The sequence below is a fragment of the Poecilia reticulata genome, linkage group LG3, assembly GCF_000633615.1.
Source record: "Poecilia reticulata strain Guanapo linkage group LG3, Guppy_female_1.0+MT, whole genome shotgun sequence".
In the NCBI taxonomy this organism is placed as follows: domain Eukaryota; kingdom Metazoa; phylum Chordata; class Actinopteri; order Cyprinodontiformes; family Poeciliidae; genus Poecilia; species Poecilia reticulata.
The window spans coordinates 5,504,769-5,530,142 of record NC_024333.1 but is presented as its reverse complement, the minus strand read 5'-3'; the positions used below and the strand labels follow the sequence as shown (position 1 = coordinate 5,530,142).

The 25,374-nt window shown below is 40.4% G+C and overlaps 1 protein-coding gene across 3 annotated transcripts in view; it reads left to right on the top strand.

Moving 5' to 3' along the window:
• Window positions 1-25,374, top strand: part of ntrk3b (neurotrophic tyrosine kinase, receptor, type 3b) — a 273,282-nt gene that overhangs the window by 233,722 nt on the left and 14,186 nt on the right. For all 3 annotated transcript variants that reach the window (XM_008404813.2, XM_008404814.2, XM_008404812.2), the window contains 3 exons: window positions 252-382; window positions 6,319-6,491; window positions 10,423-10,666. In XM_008404813.2, the coding sequence (XP_008403035.1) occupies window positions 252-382; window positions 6,319-6,491; window positions 10,423-10,666 (548 nt within the window). The remainder of the gene's footprint in view (window positions 1-251; window positions 383-6,318; window positions 6,492-10,422; window positions 10,667-25,374) is intronic.

The following is a 25,374-nucleotide window of genomic DNA, read 5'->3' as shown; positions in this document are numbered from 1 at the left end:
GAAAAGAAAAGAAAAGAAAAGAAAAGAAAAGAAAAGAAAAGAAAAGAAAAGAAAAGAAAAGAAAAGAAAAGAAAAGAAAAGAAAAGAAAAGAAAAAGAAAATTCCCTAAAGATGCTTTGGGAAAAAAAAAACAACAAAACATTATTTTAGAAAGGTGACAATTAAAAGCATGAAATCAACATGACGTTGAAGCTTAGGATAAGTGTAAGCACATATATGTGTATTTACGGTTCCTCTGTCTCCTGTTTCAGTCGTGCAGCATATAAAGCGGAGAGACATCATCCTGAAGAGGGAGTTGGGTGAAGGGGCGTTCGGTAAAGTCTTCTTGGCAGAGTGTTACAACCTGAGCCCCACCAAGGACAAGATGCTGGTGGCTGTCAAGGTACATCTTCACTACTCGGTTGTCAGTGTGTGTGTTTGTGTGTGTTGGAGTGAAGAAATGTGCCCAATGTTCCTATGGTGTCCAAAGAGTTAACACAACCAGATTATTTTATTACATTTTGTTGCTGTCATCCAGAAATGTTGCGTCTTCAAAAATTGAACTTTTCTCAATGTAAATTCACAGTTAAGCCAAATGGTCTTTTATATTCTTTTCATTTGTTCATTATTAATGTAGCCACAGACAGATGTGACGAGTTGGATGAATGTAGAGTTACAAAAACACAAATAAAAAATAGAGATGCAGCGTTTTGGAGTAGAGTCTGCCCCCTCTTTTTTCTAAATAGGGTAGTCAGATGGATGTACTGCAGTGACGGTATGAGTTTGTGTTAAATAAATAAGCTTTCCTCTATCATCCTTCAAGGATGAATTATTTAAATGTGTATAATCTTTTTACAAACAATGCAGTCGGAAGTCCTTTTCACAGAACAGCTCTGTCATAACGCAGCAAGGCATTTTCAAATCTGCTCCTCAATCACCTATCAAGCTGACCGTGTCCAATAAACATGGGCTTTTCCCCACCTAAGGAGATACGGAGATAAGGAGATCTCACCGCCCCCCAATCGGTTGAACACATCAGGCATAGACATTATTTTCTACTGTGTAAAGAAACCAGCCTTGGATTCCAGCCGTCTCCTCTGTCACACACTTCCGGCTGATCCTATCAGGTGTGTGGTTAATGGCAAGAAATGACGGACATGACGCATTTCACTGTCAAAGTCCTGGTGTGTCTTTGCCAACCAGCTGGTCGGAGAGACCATCTGTCATATCAGTACAAGTACATCACACTCTTGAGCTACCAAGCCGGCAAACACTTCCTTAAGTCTTCTGCTGCGGGGCCCATCGCCGTCTCGTTTGATGGATTAGAGAAATAACAGCGGTGGGTTGACAACAACTCTCGACACAGACCTTGTCCTTTAAGAAAACACACAGATGGCAAAAGGCATGTAAGTCAAATGACTTACATGCCTTTTGCCATCTGTGTTAATTGGGGCTGTGTTAATTGGGGCTGCAGACTTTCTCGTTTTAAATTGCGCCTCTTGCAGTGATGGTTTGTTTTTTCCTACCAAGGTTCGTACCTCAGTTAACAGGATGGGTTACCGACAAATGGATTGTGTTCTCACTCATATAAGAGTTTGTGTTAACTCACAAATGGCAACACAGCCAATCAAACGGCAGCTACTTAATATATTTAGGCATCCAGGTGTGGTTAAGACAACTTGATAAAGTACAAACTGAGCTTTGGAATGAGAGATAACGGATTTAAGTGATATTGAACATGACGTGGTTGTTGGTGCCACATGAGCTTGTCCGAGTATCTCTGATGTTCAGATATAAGACACTCTGACACAATTATCGCCCCAATTTACAGAGAATGGCCCAAAAAAGGGAAAAGCGGCAGTCATGTTGGCATAATCTCTTGATTGTCAGAGGTGATTGGGGAGAGTGGCTAACAAGGGTTAAAAACAGCAAAGGTAGCTCAAAAAACCAACTGCTACAATCAAGACATGAAGGGGCAAAAGTCTGGGTATAATTCACACACGCTCATCAAAATAGGACAACAAAATATTGGAAAAACGTTGCAGCGTCTGGCTTGTCTCAATTTCTGCTGCAACGTTCAGATGGTGATGTCAGCAACAAGAACATTTTATCTTTATGACACTGATGCTGGTATGGTACCCATCTTTAGATGTCTATATCCAGCATGCTAATGGACTACTGCACAAAACTCAAGCAATCTCAAACGGATTTCTTGAAAAGCGATGAACTCCAGTTTCCTTCACTCTCTAGATCTAAATCCAATAAAGCAGCTGTTGGATGTGGTAGAACGGAAGGTTGGTTGATTTATGATTTATGGATCTTAAAGCTAGAAATGTGCAGAATATATGATACTATCATGTTCATATGGATGAAAATGTCCCAGGAATGTTTCAAACCCCGTGTTGAATCAGTGCTATTAAAAATGCAAGGGGCTCTGAAAGTACAAGGTTGTCCAGCCTGGTTGTAGCAACCCGTATTTAATAAAGTGATCTTGACGCTCTGGTTAATATCGGCCATTTAGCTAAGTTTAAACACAGAGTAGAATAGGTTTTATATAACCAGGCCTGTTTTAGTAACTGTGTTTTCACTAGAAATGGCACAAAACACACAATTTTACAATGGCGGTGTTTCCATTAAAAAAGAAACACAATTAAGATTACATGTGGAGAAGTTTATGCACCATGATCCTGAAACTACTTCCTGTTGTCTTCTTCTAGGTTTGCACCAGTGGCAACATCTGGTCATTGATCATGTGACTCGTGTTTTGCGAAAAAGTTGCTTCCATTGACGTTTAGCGAAGTCAACTAATTTTGACACGGTCAAAAAAACACCATCCTAACGCAGAAACGTTTTATTGAAAAATTATTTTTTTCAAAAATATCTTTGTTTTCACCAAACAAATTTATTTTTTAAATGTCAAACTGCACAATTATACGGTCAATGGAAATGCAGCTACTGTAACCTGTCTAAAAGCCAATACAATGTCCATTTCCTCCTGCCTGGAAGAGAAGCAAGAGGACACAGAGGCTCTCTGAACACGCTCGAAGGTCAACTCTGGGGAAAAATTCACCGCAGTGCTTTCCCTTAATTTATTGTCGGCGTGCACTTTGAAGGTACTGGTTTGGAGAAAAGCCCAGACCAAAAACATTTCCTCAAGAGCGCCGTTTGATTTGGTAATAGAATTTTATGATCATTTCATCTACGCCGTCGTACATCTCAACCACCTCGAGCACCGCGCTGAAATAGTGGCGCACATACAAGTATAAATGCATTTCCATCCCGAGGTCATTCCATCTGCGATAATGTTAGCAGCAGGCTGGGAAAACAGGACTCAAGGCTGAGGAGATCAGAAGTGGCAACTCTGTGTATTTTCCTGTTGCTGATGAAGTGTCAAGAGTCTTTTTTTCTCTCTCTCTCTCTCCAGGAGAGAGACCGCAATAAGGCTTATAGCTGTTATTTATTTCTCTTTTCTCATATTGGAGGCTTTACCTGACATCCCATCAAGAGTTGGCATTTTATGTGCTCTGCAACCGAAAGGCAGGTTCAAGGCACCTCTGTGCTTCATCTTATTACCAATCAGATCAGGTTATTTTGTGTGCAGCTCCACCTTTCCTTCCAGAACATTACAGCCACAGTGATTGTTGAACTCATTTCTACAATATGTACAAGATGTTGAGGAGGGTAGAAAATGACAGCTGCTATAACAGTAGATTATAGAGGCAGTGCTTTACGACCAGGAAATGCTGGCTTTTGTAACGTGTTGATGTAGATGTGTGTAAGCTAGAGACAAAAAAAAAAAAGAAATAGATTCTGTCCATATTAGCATGAATACGGTGCAAAGCTAGAACATGTTGATGCATTTTGCTCTCTCGCTCATGGTGTTTTTCAGTGGGAGGAGCTGGGGAAAATCTCTCTTGAGCTCTCTTTTGGGCTTATACGGTAGCCTGCGGGAGGAAGATTGTGTTCTTATGTGCTTTCAAACATAACCACTCTGAACGAGTTGCTAAACAATGCCATTTTCTATTATTCACAGCTCGGTTTAGTGGGAAGTAAGTCAAACAGTGCCACACAGCTGCTGGAAGAGTTTAAGGGAAGGGCAAGAGTTTAAGTCTGTGTTTGAAAGCAGTCGCTGAAAGGGGTGTTTGACATGCTTTTAAGGCTCAGATAAGGGTTGTAAAATATATGTATGTATATTTAAAGGTGTGCAATGTTGCGCTTTCTGTTGACAAAGCCCCACGGTCTTCGGTTGTGACCTGGGGAACTCTATGGAGATTAACCCCTGCCTGCCAGAGGGCTACATGTACGACACCGTTTCTGTCAACTAAATAGAAAAACCAGGAAACAACTGGACTTTAAAAAGTAGAATAAGTAAAGCTTGTCTGGATCTGTGGCACCCTAAAAGCCATATGCCAATACACTGTACAAGAAAACATATTTAACATTTAGTTATTTACTAAAAATAAACTGTTTGACTTCTTGTAAATAGCTGAATTTTGCTTAAAATGTAAGGTACATGTAAGGTACTAGAGATGTCAACAAGGCAGGACACATGCTGTATATTCAGAGCCTGTTTACCATTTCATTTACATTTCACTGCTGGATTCATGAGATTACCAACAGCAGAGACTAAAGGTGCATTTCCCTCTGTATTGCCCTCTGCAATATTCACTACATGTTATTAAAATTGAGCTTAAAGATAACCGAACTGCGTTTTTTTAAATCTCATTTTAAACATGAAAAGAAATAAAACTGTATTCCAGTGAAAATTAAATAGCCACTCTTTCTGTGTTTTTTGTTTTTCCGTATTTGTTCGTGAAAAGAAAAATCAGTTTGAAATTCTGTGATATGGAAACAAAATTTATATGTAGATGTTATGAATCCCAAGTGTCAACGGATCAGTTTTCTTCTTCCAAAATAGTCGTTTTGATTAATTAATTTGTTTTGCTGCAAATCAAATAACAGTAGAGGGAGCCATGCTGATATACCCTGGTAAGAACATTGTTAGCTGTTTAGGAGAGTTGTGAAATTAGGGGAGCTGGGAAGCTTAAAGATTTAAGTGGGTTTTACAAAGGCCTGATGGTGACGGTTGAACGATTGGGTCAGAACATCTCCAAACTTGGAGCTCTTGTTCTGTGTCAAGTAGTGAACCAGTGACATGGACAGCCAAAGCTCTCTGTTGCAGGTATGGATGTGGTCCACTGCAGTGTGAACTGAAGAAGTCCATGCTGGTTCTGATAGAACGATGTCTTAATACACTGGCTACATATGCTAATGCTATCGAAATCAAAAAGAACCAACCATGGACACACAAACATCAGACTCTAACCATGGAACAATGGGGGAAAATGACCTGGTTTGATAGATCATGTCTTCTTCCACGTCCATTACGTCAATAGACAGACGTAATGTGAATTATTTACATGAGGGAACAGCACCAGGATGGAGGTAGTGGCACTGTGATGGTTTGAATAATTTTCTGCTGAAGAAAAATCTTGTGCAGTGTCATGCTTGTGGATATTACTTTCACTCGAGACAATCTATCTAAGCATTGTTCTACTTTAGCATTGTTGTACAACTTTTCATAGAGACAATACATCCTGAAAAATCCAGTCAAGCATCTTCCAGGATGTTCTGCTTAAACAAGCTGCTCACAACTTGGTGACATGTTGGTGCCAGATACTACAGCACACCTTCAGAAAGTCTGACCATAAAAGGTCAGAACTGCAAAAGGTGAAGAAATACCCTGTTGGCCAGATGGCCATGATGTTAAGCCTCCTATTATTCAGCTTTAAGACTGAAAAGTTACATGTATTGGGTTTTCAACAGTTCTAATTCTAAGTTTTTGCTTCATCCAGAGATTCTGGACCTTCTGCTTCTGAGAAATGATTGTTTGCTGGAAGCATAGATTGTGTGGAAGTTTAAAATGTTGACAAATTGCCAATGATTGGCGTCGACGAATGCAATGCACCAGTTTCACGCGATGAAGCTTACCGGAAATTGCGTGCGCAGTAAACATCCGTTCCCCACTGTGAAGAGAAGTGAAAAGTCAAACAAGATGGTTGTCGTGAGAATTAAGCAAACGTGCGTTGTAATTCATCATCCCTTTGTGTTTATCTTTCTAGATTTGCCATTGTCACTTCTTAAGAATAAAATAAAGCTTTCATTACAATTATCCAATGATTTTGACAAATCTGAACACAAACAGATTAAACACACTCATCAAACATGACGCCTACAAACACCTTTTGCAGGCAAAATGTTTCAAAGAAACTGGTATTGTTTTCCCTAGAGACACGTTAGACAAGTCATTCACATAAATCCTTTCATTTCCCCCTTCAGACACTAAAAGATCCCAACCTGTCAGCCAGGAAGGACTTCCAACGGGAAGCAGAGCTGCTCACCAACCTGCAGCACGACCACATCGTCAAGTTCTATGGAGTGTGTGTGGACGGAGACCCGCTGATCATGGTGTTCGAATACATGAAGCATGGAGACCTGAATAAGTTCCTAAGGTCAGTGTTTCACTAAATGTGCGTGGAAATATATGTCTGAGGTGAGTAGAGTAGAGAAAATCTGCACTCAAGCAAGAGTAGCACTACTTCAACATATTTTTACTGAAGTAAAAGTAAAAGGTAGCCGTCCAAGAAATTACTAGAGTAGAGATTGATAAGGTGTTTGGTAAAAATGTTGCTCAAGTAATTGATCAAACATTAATTAATATTTTAAAAAGATACTAGATTGACCAAAATATGAAGTTATGTGGAAATATTGGTATTTCAAAGATCAAAAAGAAGGCACTTCATATAAATATAATTACAAAATAACATCAGGCCAAAAATAAGTGTTTTACAGATAAATTTTTTTCGGTATATAAAAATTATTAAACTTGAACAAGAACTGCAGGTGTGTGTCTGGTGAAGCTTTGGATAAAGCAATCCTGTTCTTCATTCTGTGAAGTTACTCACATTGAGTAGAGAATCCAAAAGAGCAGCAATAAGTCATAATGAAATTACTCAAGTACAAGAAGAAAGTACAACACAGTCAAAATACTCTTGAAAGTACATTCTTTCCAAAAAGTAACTCATGTAAATGTAACTGGTGAAAACCAAAGTCTGCACTCGGTGTTTATCATTACTGAACTGAAGGTGGCTGGTTCTGTTTGCAAACCACAGACAGACAGAGTCTTTGTGAGTGGAAACCTCCTGTTCTTTCTGTCCCCTCTCAGGTCATTGGTCCCAAACGTACAGTCAGCTACAAAGCAATAGATGAAATGGCTACACTGAAATCCTAAAGGGCTTTTGTGGCAATAAAATAGCTTTTCACACCCTCTACACCCAGTCTGACTAGGCTTTAGCTATTTCACAAGTAGTGATGTTCGACGTGCCAACATGCAAAGAGCTATGTGGAAAACTAACACTACATGTCAACCTGGATCCATTATGCTCATTGTGAAACACAGCGCTGGTGGTGGAGTCGTAGTTTTTCTTCAGCAAGGACAGGAAAACTTGTCAAAGTTGGGGGGGTTTTCACCTACCCAGTTTCTGCACTTCATTTTGTTGGTCTGTCACATAAAATAATATTGAAGACTGATGCGCTTGTAATTTGACAAAACGTGAACAAGATCAAGGGACATGAATTCCTTACAAGGCACAAAGCATTTTTAGACATTTTTAACAGAAATCCAAAAAAACTCAAAGTTCTGCCGGTGCTAAAATTTCCAGTCCCCCTTCAGGACTGTTGACGTCCACGCGCACACACACGCCGCGGCACTTTTGTTCCATATTTGTCAGGCTGCACTGAGGGAAACGACCTCCGATAAGCTCCAACAAAAGCGACACGATGGCGCTATGGCGAGCGCTTTGGTAATGGGAGGCTTGACTGGAGCTGATGTCAGCACGCTCGAGAGGAGTGAGAGATAGAAGCGTGCTATTTCAAGTGCGATGACAGCGGCGGCAGCTGTGTGTATGCTTTTGTGTGTGTGCGTGTGTGTGTGTGGTCTTTCTTGTTTTTAAATCTTGAGCGGTGGATGAAAAGATGACATGTTTTGATTGAGTGCGAGCGCGCCTCGCGTGTGCGCGGGCTCAAAAGTGCGTGAAGATTTTCAGTCGGGAAATCATTCCTGAAATGAAAGGCAACGTCGCGAGTGATGAAATTCTTTCATGCAAGGTGCAAGACGGCGTTGAGTCTTCATCTACCGGGCCTTTTGGTCACATTTAAAAGATGTGATGTGCTCTAAATCAATGGGAATGAATCAGATCAGATGTTCGGGTCTCACTCAACCTTCAGATGAATTGAGGGCAGCTTGCGTCCAATCAGACACCGCTGCATATGGAGGAAGGGGTAAAAAAGAGTAAAGGCCATAAAGGGGCTCTAATTCCCCTTAACCATCACACCTAAAGCAAAGAACACAGAATGGCACTAAAATTCCAAAATGGAGATTGAAAGCCAGGCTGACAGAGCGGAAGAGCATCAGCCTTTCCTGAGCGGCGCCCGCTCAGTAATCACGCTGACAAGAAGGTGATGGGAACAGCGGGGACACTTCACAGGAAATGAGTTCTTCACTGTCACCCAGAAACCTGCACTCAGCCTGTTCTGGTAAACGCACCGCAGGTGGATGAGATTCCACAGACCTCGCTTCGAGTTCCCGACGTGTCGGGCAAAGTCAAAAGTTTTGCTTTCCGCAGCTCAAATTACAGCCACAGAATTAATCAGAGCGGTGCAGGCACAGAACAGCTTATCAGCGCAATTAAAGCAGCCCGAGCGCTTGCAGGTTCAAGTTAATTTGCTCACATTTCTCTCATTTTTCTCTTTATTATGCTAATTCTTCTGAACACACAGAATGAGACATGACTGTGTTCTGGATAAGGCTTTATTAATGCGGCTGTGGGTTACTGTGTTAAAGGGCACTCTGTCAAGCCGAGCACACACTTGGACGTCTGCATCCGGTTACAAACGGCGGCTATGACACTCTTAAAGCTGAATTAACACAGTCCAACATGTGATGTGTACGCTTATGTTTTAGTTAGCACAGAGCTACTGCACTACCTGTTGCGGTGTGGACAGTACCTTTTGAAAGATATTCATCTCCCTTGAACGTAACGTGTGGTTATATATGAATTTGTCATATGGCCACAAATTCCAGTGTATTTTTTTTGCTATTGGAAAATTACTGGTCAATCACTAACACATAAAATAGCAAGATGGTTGAAAAGCTGCTTTTCAACAGTTAAATGACTTCTTGGCAATGACCTCTGATGTATTTCAGTCCGGTTTCACATAAATATGGACTCTGGAAGAAGCACAGTGTTTATTCTGTTATGTCTCAGCACAGTATTTGACCCTGTTGACCACAACATATTATTGAAGTGAAGGGAGGGTTGTGTTACGTGAAAGGGTGAGTCTTACCTGAAAAAAGAAAACTGATATTTCTGTATCAGGAGGTAACATTTCTTTGATGTAGACAAAAATTATATGTGGGATACCCCAAGGTTCAACCTGGGAACTCTCCTATTTAAAGTCTACATCAGGGGTGTCAAACTCCAGTCCTGAAGGGCCGCTGTCCTGCAGTTTTTAGATGTGCCACAGGTACAAAAAACCTGAATCAAATGGCTTAATTACCTCCTCAGTTCTCCAGAGCCTTGCTAATGACCTAATTATTCTATTCAGGTGTGATGCAGCAGAGGCACTTCTAAAAGTTGCAGGACACCGGCCCTCGAGGACTGGAGTTTGACACCCCTGGTCTACATGCTCCTACAAGCTCAGATTATAAAAGTTGCAAGATTAGTTACCATAACTATGCAGATTATACTCACCAGGTGACTGCGAACCCATTTAAGCACTGAGCAGATGCATAGAAAATAAATCAATCAATATGACTTTCTTCAGCTAACTGGCAAAAAAATTGAACTATTTGGACCTACAGAGGAAGATCAAGAGCCAATGCACAGCTTTCAGGTAGTAATGAGGCCTGAAAACTGATGAACTCTGACCCGGACATTCAGACACACATAAAGACAGCTACAAAATCTGCCTTTTATTACCTCGAGAACATTTCCAGGATTAAAAAACCGTCCAAACAAGATTGTGAGAAACTTACTCATGCAATCTTTAGTCAACCCTAACATAGATTAATTCTGGTCTGAAGTTCCAACTTTTCAATACTTGTCTGTCTGAAGTGTAATGTATTTTTGTTTGTGTTGCTTTTATTATGTAGCATGTTTAGTCATTCCTGCTACTTCCTATATTCTCCAAAACTACATCAACTCTACTGGTTGTACCATTCCTAAATGTGAAAAAGGAGTAATAACAATTATATTTATGCAGCGTTGAAGTACTTTCCTCCTTAATTCTTTACTGTTTAAAGCGGTTTATCCCAACAGGCCTCTGAAATTGACCAAAGGTATCACATCACATTTCCAACCTGAATTGTTATTCCTAACTCAGAGCCCACGGCCCTGATGCCATGATCCTGGTGGACGGCCAGCCGCTGCAGTCCAACGGGGAGCTGGGCCTTTCCCAGATGCTGCACATCGCTACCCAGATCGCCTCAGGCATGGTCTACCTGGCCTCCCAGCACTTTGTTCACAGAGATCTGGCAACTCGCAACTGTCTGGTGGGAAACGGCCTTCTGGTCAAGATTGGAGACTTCGGCATGTCCAGGGATATCTACAGCAGCGACTACTACAGGGTGAGCTTCAGATGATGATGATGATGTTTTCACTGACAACAAAATAACAATATCTGAAGTACCATGGTGATTGGAACATTAGAGTTTCTGCTGTGTGCCTAAGGAGACGCCGTCAAACCCGATGGCCTTCAGCTGATAAAGTCAACATTCATTTTAATAAATGGAAACTCTAAACTTGTGAACTAAATTTAGTTTACAGTTCTGTTTTTCCCTAATTAGGCTCAAAGCAGCGCTAAATCAGGCCTCTTGGGCTCCCGAATAAAAAGCTAACTCTAATAGGTGGTAGCCGCTGCTCTGCTGTGCTATGTTGTTTATATGTTTATGCTTCTAATTTTCTCCTCTTCTAAGAAGAGTTAGCAGCTCTCCCATCACCAGTTCAGCCTCGGGCCTTCTCGCCACACCTCTTGCATTCACGGTAGAGGATAGAGCGCGTTAACAGCGCGCTAGGAGACGAGCTGCTGAGCCTGCAGCCTGACGCTTAGAGGCTTGTTTATATTGCTTGTGAATCGTGTCTCCTCTACTGTTTAACACGATTAGCAACTATGAATGCCTCAAACCAGGCGGCAAATGCTAGGCTGCTGATTTTTTTTTTTTTTTTTTGCTGAGCAGATGATGGCTGCTGCAGATCTGGCTGCCTCAAATAGCTGGGCTTTGTAAAATGACTTTAGGTGCGCCTGATAGTGTTTTCCCAGCGTGACAGCTGGGCCCGTTCGGATGCTGCTTGGGGCATTGCCAGCCCTTATAGAGCACCTGCCTGCTGGGGGTGGAGAGCAACCCTGCACCCATAAAATGATTTGTTAGGAAATCTGAAGGGAGGTGGTTTCTGTAGCTAGCTCATAGCTTATCCATGCTTGCCATCTGCATGATTACTATATTATGCTCTTAAAAGCAGACAATTTGCTTAAGTTTTGAACGTGATGCAGCAGGAAGCTGTGTTCGATGCAGATTGAGGATTTAGAGAAAGTTCGGTTTCTGGATGGGACGGGTTAGTTGTGCTCTTGTCTGGTTCTGCAAAGGGAGGCAGATCACAGTAGTGCAGTGATGTTTAAAAAAAACTACTCAAACTAAATCAGACACGAAAATACCATAAACACACATGTAGTTTTGTTTCACCGTTAAATTCCATATTTTACGTGTAAAATCGTTTTCTCAGCAGAATTGAATTTCATCGCACGTCTAAAAATAAATGTGTTTTTTTTTTTCCATCTGTGCAAGTTAAGCCTAATGACATATTCATTTGCAGGCATCCTCCTGTAAAGGCAATATTCAAAGCTTGTAATAGGTTCAGAATCAAATCTTGGTGAGGGAGGATGATTGGATGTTTGGACAGCAGCAGCTTCAGGTCAGTTTTTAATATGAACCATGGCTAATTGTTTGGCATCAGTCTTCTACGGTTAGTGCGCCGGTTCTTCAGATTAAAACAAAAATACACACATTGCTTCAGAGCTGTCAGGTCTTTGTCAGTGTTTGTTGTTCTGCCAGAAATAGAAACAATAAATGTGTCTAAAACAATAAACTAATTATCAACTTTCTGCTAGTTATCCATTTGCTAATGATGGACTAGTGTTCTGGTTAGCCATTGCCTAATAAGGTAACACTTATTAATAATGTCCTCCTGTTTTGATAATGTTGAATAAGTGGCTTGCTAATTATTAAATCTCAGTAAACAGAGAAGAGTTATTAAACAAAACCTTATAAAAATATGGGCAGTTATTTCTTGATTAATTAGGTAAAATGTTCCAATAAGTCATAAAATCTACTTTAATACAGCAATAATTATTAATTAATCACAAACTAATGAACTTGATTCTTGATTCATTAGTTTCTGCTTCCTAATAAGGGTTGCAAAAATCGGTTTAGCACAAAAAGAACCAATTATGAACAAATCATGAACTTAACTAATTATACCTAACTAACTAATTAAGGTTAGGTAACGACAAACTTTTATCCTAAAAGCCTCATCATTAGGAAATTCTTAATGCGATGGCACTTACTGGTTGCCTAATGAGTTGAACAGTCAAGACCCCTAACATTAGAGAATGCTGACTCAAATATCTTTAGTTTGTCAGGAGGACACCATAATAAAACATTTTCTAATGATGAGGCTTTGAAAACAACCTCACAACTTTATTAATGGTAAGTAAACAGAAAAGCTAATGAAGGATTGGTTGATCTGCTAGTTAGTTAATGGCTCTCTAATAGTAGTAACGATGTTTGGTTCAACATTAGTCCCTTTTTTTTACCAAAGTGCATTTCTATGGAGCTTCTGGGGAAGTGTTACTGTATCTGAAGGATCTTTAAATCTTTCCCCTCGGCTCCAGAGTGTCTTAGTGATTACCACTGGGACTGTAGATGTATCTCCTAGATCAGGCAGACCTCTTTGAATAAAACAGCTGAATGCGTCTCCTTGTTTTGGCTGTAGAGCAGCTTATCTAATTGTGTCAGTCACAACTGAGTTAGCAGGCAGATACCGCTCACTTGGAAGACTGGATGAGTTGGCTGTTCCCATCTCACCAATTACAAGCACAATATACTGTACATAACAGCGAATAAACAGAGACATTTTATCAAACGCAATGGAGCAAAAATGAGCTGCATGGTATTTTTTTGATGTAATTACTGAAAATGTAGTATTTTAAGTGAGGAGTGCTGGGTTTTGCTGACATGATAGGAAGGTTCTGCTGCATGGTGCTACGTTTAAGTTCTCACACTGGTTTTATTCAGAAGCAGCAAAGGCAGCAAGGGAACATGCCCTTGACTCCTGAAAGTCCCACTGATGGTTCAAGCTGTCTGTGCGATGGGAGGTGGACCAGGGGTGGTGAAAAGGTTACGGTCCTCATATGCTCCTCGCTGACAGATGAAAAGAAACAGCAGGATACATGATGTGTAGCTGGACTCTGACCAGGATAACAGAGGGGGTTAGCTGTGAATAAGTATTCAGCTGGAATTCATAAAAACAGGGTCAAGTGGCCAAAAACAAAACAGTTCATGTTCAGTTCAAGATTCCCCCCCGCATTTTGGTTCAGTCAAACTCTGTCTAAGAATTGCTGTTTCTTTAGGGCCTACCCAGGGACATTTACAGTGAAAGGCCTGCAACGCCATCCGAAGCTTCGGTCCTGAAATCTCCTGCTTATTGTTCAGATATGAATCTGAAATAAGTTCTGTGTCAAGATGGTAGAAAACACCCACATAGAAGAGGAAAGGCATGGGAACAACAATGTGCCACCATTACTAATCTGAATCTGAGCAGTGTGTCGTACATGACTTCTTATGGCATCTTATGGCAATGATGTCTATCTTCAACTACATGGAGTTTCTATAACAAGCAACATTTTACAATACATTGCAATATTAAAAAAATATTTTAAGAAGCCAGATAGTGACACCGAGCAGAGAGCCTGATGCTAAACTCTGATCCTAAAACCAGAGTGCTAATCTCAAATTAGCTGCTTTACAGTTTTAGACCAGAGATAGTTTCATCCCCAAGCTAAATGTCTGATGATGACCTGCGGTCTCCAGAGCTTAAAAGTGACGTATAAAACTAAATGCTCCTGTTCTGGGTTGCTGGATAACAAGAGTTTTGGTTGGTTCTCCATGTTTGATTCTTGTTCCGGACTGCTGCTTAAAACTAGATGTTGATCCCAGTCATTCTGGAACCGACGTAGATGGTACTTTCTAAGTTTACTCTAGATTGGTAAAGTATAAAGGTAAGTGTTGGTTCTCCATGTTTAGTACCTGTTCTGAGTAATAAACTAACAGAAGTTAGCACATATAAAGCAGCACAAAGTCCCTGTGTTTCCCAAATGGAGGATTGGTTTATGTTCTAGTGGCAAATGACAAACACTTGTGCATCTTCAGCTTTACCATTTGGCTGTGGGATGTGAAATCAGGATGACCTGCTTGACTACAACAAAAAAATGTTCTAATACTCCACATATATCAGAAAAATGCTACAAAATGAATTTGTTTTATTAGGGCAGTTTGATTTTAACTCTCGGCGATTCTATATGCTGTTGATAGCATCGCTCCCCATGCTGTCCTCAGAGCCAACAGACCAGGTGCTCTGAACTGTGTTGAGTAACTATAAATAGCAGCATCCTGCCAGGGAGCTACAACTACCCCATCGCTGACTATTGGTATGGAAGCTTATTGCCCTGTGGGACACCAGGAAACACTTTGCAGCACGAGGGAGCAACTTCAAGATAGATATGAATATTGTCCTAAATCCCACCCATCTGTCGCATCCTTCTGCTCCACCTGCACTGTGTTGTTTAAAGAGAGACAACTCCAGATCTCAAGCAGACAGACGGCAGCTCTGCCGGCTGCCTTATACATGTTTTTCTCCCCCCCCACCCACTTACTCAAGATGCACTGAAAAAGTTTTCCTGAATTCTGAATTATACATGTTTGGGTATCTATAAATGTCGCTGAAAGCTCTAAAAGGCCCTGTCCGTTGAAACTTGCACAGCTTTTATTTGTGTGTGTTTAACACACTGAAGATGTGCAGCATCTCTGACAACATGGAGCTCTCAGATGTCACTAATAAAGCTATTATTTTCCTGTAGTGTAATGACAAGGTGTCTTTATATTGCACGTCCTCCTTCATACAGAGCAGTACATTGTGCAGTGCGGTAAGTTTGACAGCTAATTTTCTTCTGTCATTTTTCCTAAAATGCCTATTTAAATTCCCGCAGCCTCCATTGGCTGACTGGAATGAGAAGTCCAGGACAGCTGCTCCCTGATTTGTTACAATAATGAAGCGTATTTCTGTAATTTGTGTCAAATTTTGATCCCTGCAGTCTGACAGAAAGTTCAGGTCCCTCCATCAGGTAATTTGATTTTGCGAAGTCTTGCTCATTTTGTAGATTTCAGTGGGAGCAGACTGAAATGAAATGATGCTTAAAGTATTGTTAAAGTGAGGTCATTGCACCAGGTGGCGTCAAAACTCCAGGAGTCCGTAAAAGGAGCCCGTGTTCATCTGAGCCTCTGCTTACCACTGTGCCTACCCAAGTATTTAAGATCTTAAACTGTTTTTGTCTGGAAAAATCAATAAAAATGCACGTTAATAAACATAAAACATTGATAATACAACCACAGATGTCAGTGTATTGAGATTTTATGTAATAGACCAATAAAAAGTGGAACATAGCTGTAAAATGTGTGAAAAATAGATAATACATGGTTTTCAAACTTTTTTATAAACAAAACTAAAAAATGTAGAGCAACTAGCTTTACTGCCATCACAGCTGCACACATGTTGACTGAATTTTCACCAGCAAACTAACTCAAGCTCAATCAGATTGGAAAGACTGCATCTGGGAACACCAGATTTCTAGTCTTGCTGCAGAATCTCGGGTCAAAAGGCAGGTCATCCGTAGTTCTGGTTGTCTGTTTAGAGTTTCTGGAAGGTGAACCAAAAGCGTTTTGCCATCTATCGATTCTCTCCACCTTTCAGTGAACTCTGACCAGCTTTCTTTCAACACTAGCGTTCTTCAGCCTACACTTCCACACTTCTGGGAAACATTTGCTCTTAGTTGCAATGGCCTGGTATGTTTGTCATCTTTTAATACATTTTTGAACAGTGCTCTTTGATATGCTCTAATCTTAGAATATTGTTTTGTAACCCATCCCTGGTTTAAACCTTCCCACAACTTTCTCCTGGAGCAGTCTGCTGTGTTGCTTGGTCACTGGGATTAAAGGTGCATTCTCACCACTCTGCTTTATTCGAACTTTAGTCCATTTGCCTAGAAAATCCAGTTTGCTTGGAGAGGTGTGAATGCGTAATCGAACTGTGTTGAGGACCAAAACAGTAAGCTCTGGTTTGCCTAAAAACCTCGATGTGATCAAAGTGAATTCTTCACAGGCTTAATGTGGATGCAAGCGAACCGGAAACCGCTCCAAAAGCAGAAAATGAACAACAGCACAGAGCATTCTGGGTAAATAGAACCAAAACAAACACTACTCTAAGACTGTAGGGAGAAATGACTTGTGGTTATTTTATCAATGACAAAGGAGAAAACTGGCAACTGCTTAAATCTGACGCTACTTCATTTTTGCTTACATTTTGTGTAGAAGGAAGTTGCACTCATGTCTTCTTCAGAGGTTTCTATGTTGTTTCCTTCAATGGTTCTTGGTTGCAGCGCCACCACAGGAGACATGGGGAACAGGTTTTGCAATTAGTTTGGAACTTTTGACAGTAAAGAATGACAGTGAACTCCAGCAGCTGAAAATGTAGCAAATGTTGCAATTTTGATCCCCGAGCTAATCGAGTCTGCCGGACTGACAGATGTGAAAACTGAAACTGGACTTTTTTTATTATTTCGGTGACATCTGGAGGAAAACATCTCCACAAATTTTAGACTTTCATTGCTAAAGAACTGTGGTTATAAATTGTACATGACAACATGGACACTATGGGTTTTTACACGTCTTGTGATCATCTAAACTGGACTGAGGACGACTAAACATGCTAATAATCTCACAGGCCAATGGCCCACCTTCAAACACTTGGTCTTTCCTTCTGATGCTGCCAAGAAACCTCACTGTCCTTTGAAGAAAAATGGTCCCCAGCATTGTCTTGTCTTCAGGATCAAACAGACACTTCAGCACTGCATTATTTATCAATACTTCAGTTTCTTCTCAAACTGAAGAAACTGTATTCAGTTTGAACCTAATGAGTACACACACCATATTTATTACATCTGCAAGAGACTGTGAAAAACTATCATACATTTAGGGTCTGTATTTGCTTTCTTGGCCCACCATAGAAGTCTTTGATACGAGTGCCATCTCAGCAAATTTAAGAAACGTCTTTGTTCTCCAGTAAAAGCAGTCAAGGAGTCTGATGTCTCTCTGTGTATCTGGCTCTAATGATATAGTCATGATCTAGTTTGGAGAGGAAAAACACTGAAAAAGCTTGTGTGATGATCAAAATATATTAAAAAAGATCTAAAATGGTTGCAGTCTTGTTTGTTACCCATATAAAGCAAAACAAGATGTGATATTTAAAGGATTTGTTTGACTGAAAGAAAATCAAATCACTTTTGATAGAGAAGGCCCCCAGAAGAAGAGTTAGCATGGAGTTCATATCTTCAAACCGGCGCATTACTTACTAACCGTTAAAGATTGGGTAAAATTTCAACAGACAGTGGTCCCTGAGGACCAGGATTGAGAAGCACTGGTTGAGCCTGGAGCCTGATTAAACTGATAAAGGGCCAATTCTGGTCAAAAGCTGTTTTCTCTGTGCAAAAACTGTGTTTTTTACAGTGATAAGTGAAGTCAAGCATTCCAGCCTCTGTTGTCTCAATATTAATGGTCTTGCTTGCTTTCCTTTGGTATAAAGAGCCTTAGATAAGGAGTATATCCTCTTATTTTCTGTAGCGGCCCTTAACAAAAGACAGTGCAAGCAGATTTTTGTGTTGTCTCCTGATTGAAAGCGTTATTCCCCAAAGAATGCACAAGACTGCTACCCGTCTGTACTTTGAGGTTTCAGTACAAAAACACTAACTGTTGCACCCTACCGTGAATCTGGACAAAATACTTGTTGTGCAAGTATTATGTAAAAAACAAAGTATATTCAGACATATTTAATGTTCATGTCCTGTATTTAAAGAAGTAACAGAATTAATGCTGGTTTCTTCACATCTAATTACTTGTCTGCTAATTCAAGCATCGCCATGTCCTCCCTGCCACTCACTGAGAAGTCTGGGTCAGAACTATTATAACACAATTTTAAATCTGCCTGGCTCTAAATTTGCAGAATGCGCAAATTGTGATCCTTACACTGCATTGCTTCAGTGACAGCTTCTCCTTCCCACTCTGTGCTTGCAGGGAGGACAGAGCAAAAACTCACCTTTTTCTTTTCCCTTGTAGCTTCATGGGGGAAAACTTAAAGTCTTAAGAGCCTTTTGTTCCCTGGATAAACATTCCCAGTTTGGAGGTGTTGGTAGATTACTCGGGGAACAATCGATTGATGTGTGACTGAATAAGAGGACCTGAGTAGTTCACTTTACACAACTTAAGATAAGGGTACAGACAGTCATAGTTATTATTAGGTACACCACATACAGGTGGAACCCAGTCAGAGTATTATTAGAAAAATAAGATTTTAATTAGCCGTAAGGCCTAATCATCAAAATTACTTCTTAAAATCCACACTAGACCAAGATCTTAAGACCAAGGAAGAAAGTAGAATTTTCATTTTGTTTTTGTGGATCATGAGCAGGTAATAGGACGAGCCGTAAAAACCAAAGAGAAGAAACAGGAACGAGACGCTAAAATGACTGCAACTTATGCAACTCAAAAAGACAGCTCATGTGATGAAGAGCTCAAGACCTTTAAAACGTCAAAACCATCCAAAGTATGGCTTTCTAGTCATTATCCGTCAGGCATTGACACTACTATGGACCCTTGATGGCAAACTTTACTTTCTAACTTTCAATGTGGCCAAATTGCTGAGATGTACAAGTAATGTGTCTTGCAAAGGTCCATCCCTATTGAGGTTGGACAAAGGAAGAGCACAATTTAAGTGTCTAAGACTCTGAAGGCTTCGAAACAAAAAAGTAAACTGATAGACCACTTGCACTGAGCCGGGGAATCTGCTTGACTGTCAGTGAAGAGACAGGCAGAACATTAAGACCCTTGCTTATTCTAGTCACAGCCCATTAAACCTAGGGCATCCTCAAGAGAATGGCTTAGAGAACAAAAAAAAGTCTTTAAAGGCTATATGTCCTCTATCACTACAAACTCTCCTGTTTTGACAATGCAAAGCAGTAACAAACATGGAATATTTAAAAGTAGGAGAAAGTTTTTATCCTTCAAGAAAATATCTAATGTGATGACCTTGATGGATTTGTATGCCATTGCGATCATAACAAAGGAATCTTACTGGAGATGTTTTTGAGGAGGCTCCATTATAATCTTGGAGATTCAGGTTGTACAGGAGCGCCCAGCTGTGACTGGGAAAGTGGATTTGTTCCAACTGGTTCTTGATTGAGGATCCCCATCTCTGCAGTGATAACTGGGTCTTTCAACAGGAAAACCTCACAACAGTCACCCTTCAAGAAGAGCAACTTTCCTCTTTGGGACCATCCCACATGCTCTCCTGGTCTAAAGGCCTTTGGATTGGTTTGAAGTCCTTCATGATGCCACATTAAGCAACTTTCTCACTATTTTACACGCAACTCTTTCATCAAACGTGTAAGAAAATGTTAACATTTGTTACATTTTCAGTTGGTGCAGTTTGCTTTCACATTGCTCTATGTTAGACAATACAAACCTCTGGCCTTCACATCATGTCCTGCTTCACAAAATGTAAAAAATGGAGTGGCATCAGATTTTAGTGGTTGTATGATTTCTCTTTTGTCTTTGCCAAAAGACCACAATCCTTTTGTCCCTCTAGCGTTAGACTCTTTGTTTTGGTTGTATTTACCCAGGATGGCCTGCACTACAGTCCACTTCCTGCTTTTGGAGCTGTCTTTAATCCACTTCCATTCATATTTGTGTTAATCCAGCAGCTCCAAACATGAATGACAGGAACTTTTTTCCAGTTTCAGGACTTCAGTCCAAAAGTCCTAAAACGTCAGGACCGAAGTTTTAGGTCCAGACCTAAACCTGAACTTAAGAGGTCTAGTTCCTCTCAGGTCTACCTTTGAGAAGAAGTAGACCTTTTCTCACTTTTGGCTGAGCAACATGCAAAGGATCTGAAAAATTACTTTAGGCATTGTAATTAGTAACTAATTACAATGCCTTGTTTCAATTACATTTTGATTTAGAGACAAATATAACCCCAACATTGGAAGCAAGCAACTGTATTTTGTGTTTAAATGTGACGTAGAAAAAAAAAACCTATAGAAAGTTTCACCACCCACCAGCATGCACCAGCAAGAGTAGATACCACTTTATCTCCACTTGGCAGCAGCGCAGCAGGGAGAACCCTAATGGACATCATAGCCTGTAAGAGTGAACCTGTGTTCGCTGCTGTTTGAGCTGGGAGAGCAGAGATAGCAGCACGGTGGGAGCAGGGAGTGCGAGTGTGTCTAGATGGTTATCGGGGACCCTTTAAGACATCTGCGGCCTCCCAAAGCCTTCCTACGAGGCCCGCGCAACGCCCATCGAAGAACCCGACTGGGTTCGTAATCTATCCCCCTGCCATGCTGCTCTGCTCTCCACACCGTTAATCCAATCACTCCCCTGCCACGGTGGGACAGGCAAAGCACTAATCCAGTTTACACAGCAACAACAAAAAAAGAGCCCCAGACTCATTCCTCTTTCCCTACAGAGCTTTGCCAGCTTCTCCATGTGACATTGAGTGAGAAAGATGAGGATAATTACCACAGCAATTATTTAATTTTTATTATGTGTTCAGTCTCTTTTTTTATTTATTTCTCCCTGCCTCTATGTCTCTAGCTAATTGCCACAGCCTTGTCACGGAGACCCAAGGTGATAGCATTCTGTCGTTTGGGAAGCAGTGAGCAAGCCAGATTTAATATCCCTCACCGCAGTACAGCTATACGTATCATTAGTATGCATCGGATGAGGTTGGGTCTTGCATCCAATGGGCTGGCTGGGCCTCAGATAAGTCATTTAGAGTAACAGAAACTTAATTAATTTGGTGTAATCTTTACAAACCTTCGCAAGGAGACGCACTGCCGTACATCCCCTCAACAACTCAGCCCACCTAGCACAGCACGACCCAGACGCAGTGGGAGGTGAGTGGTCTCTGTACCAATATTGGCTTAATGCCGCGTACACTGCTAAAACATGTCGTGTGTAATGAGACCAGGTGGGGTGCAAGTCATTGTTCATTTAGCCATTAGCTTGAAGTGAAAGGCTGCTAAATGAGTTTACGGCTACTGCCAGCCCCACCTCATGACTGCAAGATTCACGCGGCCTTTGTGTGTTCAACATCCAGAGAAAGGGCACCTTACTCTAAGCACCTTTCAGATTTATGTTTATCTTAATTACTGTTTTATCTGTGCCGCCACAGAGAAAAAACAGCAGCTTTGATTATTCTCCAGGGGCGGTGGGCGAATCAAACTTGCTTAGGCTGCGGGCCAGTTGGGCGAGGTTTCAGAAATTTGGAGGAAATTGAGGTTTCTATCCAGTGCCCTGGGTGCCCTTGGGGAAGTCATACAGTGGCAGGTTTGGAGGATTTAAGGGGAATGACACAACAGTGTGTTTTCCCTGCCTAAATTTTCTTTTCCACAATGAAATGAGTTCTGCACTACCAAGTTCTGAAAGTCCAATCAGAAAGAAAGAAGCCATTACCACAGAAGTAGGATTAAAAGCCAGATCATAGTTTGCAATATCTTTCATGGATAAAAGCCATATTTTGAAACCATGTCTTATGTTCTGATAAAAGTAAAATTGAATTATTTGGTCATAATGACCATTATTGCCTATTGAGGAATAATGAAGAAAGTTTGTAAAGTTCAGCTGTGAAGTACAAGGATGATGGCATTATGTTGTGCAGGTGTTTAAAGCAGGACAGACCAAAGCACTTAACAACATAGCATCATAAATAAAGGACATGATGTGGAAATGTTAAGGCAACACAAAACGTCAGGCAATAAGTTAAAACTTGGGGTCAAAGGAAAATGACTCCAAGCAGACCATCCCGTTGGCTACAAAGTGACTTAAGAACAACAGTCAGTGTGTGGGAATGGCCATTGCAAAGCCCAGCTCCAAGTCCTGTGTCTTACTGAAAAGATGGAAGGCGACCTACAAACCTGACTCACTCATATCAGTTCTGTAAGGAACAATGGGTCAAAATTCAGGCCAACTATTGTGAAAAGATTGTGGAAGGACACATATGGAACATGTGACCTTAATTGTGGAATTTAAAAGACAGTGCTAGCACTTAGTTGGGAAGTCTGTATCAACATTCTGTCTCCAATGTTTTGATGTGAATTATCGATAATTCAGCATACAAGGGTCCGTTTGTGTGGACATAATGTATAGAAAGGATTGTTTTTCTTTTGATTAATAAAACTTAGCCTTAAGGATTGTAATTTCTATTGACTTGTCCCATATTAGTAGTTGTTTCATGATGGCAATATCTCTAAACCGGCGCTTGCTACCACACCATTATGACTGTGTGTTTTTGCATCATTTTCAATTCCGTAACAACAGGTTCTTACATAAAGGGGTGCGGCGTTTTCTTCCTGCCGATTTGAAGGGCAGAACTTAGACTCGGCAGGAAATTCTGTGTTTTTGATTGTTTATTCAATGTTGCATGACTCTGTGTTTTTGTGTTTAATGATGTGAAGCACTTTGAAATGCTTTGCTTCTGAAATGTGCTACACAAATTAAATTTGATTTGATTTGATAAACCAAAAATTAATCATTTTGGCTCATCTTAAGTTAATTTAGTAATAGTCTACTGACTTCTTGCTCTTATCGACAGCCTGACTGCATTAATGTTTTCTAATAGAAGCAGTAGTTTTCTCCTCACAAGTTCGGTGTTCACTGCCATTGTTGTTTAGTATTTTCATGAACTTGAACATTAGACTTCTTTACAACTTACCTTGGGGTTCTGGTGGCTTTGCTCTTGGGAGAAAAACAATTTATTTCATTTTACAGCCTTTTCTGAGGTTATCAGATTAGCTTTTTGCTTCCTGTGACACACTTAAACACAAGCTGGAATTTAATCTGAATTACAGAGCTGGTCCCAGGAGCTTTGCTGTGAACTACAAGGCTCCTCCAGACTATGATTTTTCTGTATTTTCACAGCAGTTTAAAAGCCTTGGAGGACTAGGCTGAATTAATCTCCTGACATATGACAGAGAAAAAACGTTTCTACTCACTGTTTTCAGAGCTGGAGGTCTATGTGCAATAAATGGAAAGAAAAAAACGCTTCTCTTCACCTAAAAACTGAGCCTTTAAACTGAGAAAGTGTCACCTTCCCACAATACTGGAAGCAGCTGTAGGCATTTTTATTCTAAAATATTACATCTTTGAAATTATTTTCATGTTTTCTTGTTTACCATTCATTTTTTTTACTTGGCAATGGGCTTTTCAATTTCCTAGCTGAGTCACTCCACTTTCTGCATTTTCTATGCGCCAAAAAAACAAAAGAGAAAAACACACAACTTCTAACCAGACTTCCTGTATCTTGTAGCATTTTTATCGATATTTAGCTCTAAACTTGGACATAGAGAACAAGATTGTAACCCGTGAGACTTTGGGTCTCATGAATTTTTTGTTTAGCATTTCTTGTTTATTCAGTATTATTAACCAGTATTCAAAGACAAAAGAAGACCATAACTAACGTGCCCTGTCAGTGGGACTTAAAGAAACTGGTTGAGGAACAAAATACATTGTATTGGTGCAGTTTGACCAATACCTGAAAAAAGTTAACTCTGAATTTTATTACTTTATATAATAGCAAGCTGCTTAGATTTGTTTACATCCCAAAATCGTATTTAATTTTCAAAAGAATTTTTGTCGTAGCTCAGTCATCAATCTTTAACTCTTGTGCTAACAGTAGAACAGCAAAAATGTAGACGATATGAACCGACTGTGTTCAGGTATTTATTTTAAATAATTCTCATCTACTTCACCCCTTTACGTGTTATTTTTACCCTTGAAATGTAAATGTTAGCTGTTGTTGAAAGAAAAGTGCACTGGTTTGAATCAATTCATACAGTAATTAGACTGAACACTTAAACACCAAACTTCCAACATATTTATATATGTATTAAATGTTATATCCCCATCATTCTTTTGCATATTATCTTTGGTTGCCAACAGATTAGTAGTTTTAGGTAAAGAGCTTTTCACCCTCTCAGCATATGTGTGCTATTGCTATAGAATTGATGCCATGCAGTTGCTCTGACTTTGTTGATGATGATTTACTCACGTCGGCATGCTGAATGACCAAAGGGGCTCAAACTGACAAGTCAGTTCATCTTAAAATATGATTAAGGCAATAAAATAAGAGGCTGTTATTAAGACCAATGTACCCTACCCTGATCCAGTGGAAGGTTGTGAATCTCACCCACTTCATCCTAGTATACACACACTATACAACCAAAAGGTGCTGCAGAAGCAATGCACGTGCTTCAAAGCGAGTGATTTCCTGATGTTTACACCAACACCAGTATACATAGAAAGGGAAGAGACAGTGGCACTACAGCTGTTTTGAAATAGTTTTCTTTGTCATTGCTGATGCTTAAGAGGCCTTGTTCGATGTGTTTTCAATTTGGGATGAATTGAAGAGAAAGGATGCTTCGCATTTGTTTTGCTGAAAAGCCAGCAAGTTCAGAAGTCTGACTTTGTGGAGGTTAATGGGCTGTGATTTTGGCTTTCGGTCAGCATATATGTGTTGGTGTACGAAACAGTTTCTAACTGTCTTGTTCCCCTGCAGGCCCTCTGTACACATATTGATTTGTGGTAAATGGAAGGACAGCACACAGCGATTGGGATATCATTGCATGGGAAGCAGTACACACTGGGTATCGACTTGTCCAAGGCATTTGAGAAAAGCTGCTATATAGATGAGTTACAAGGGCCAAAAAAGATACAAAATACAACCAACTAGTGACTCTGTGTCCTTCTGTAATGATACGTTTTAGCTCCGGGCTGAGGGCATTACTGCATTGGGGTGACACTGAAACTAATGTCTCTTTAATGTTTCTGTGAGTAGCACAAAGCTGTAGGGTGGTGGTGTTTACCTTCAGAGATTTGACTATGATGTAGAGTAACAT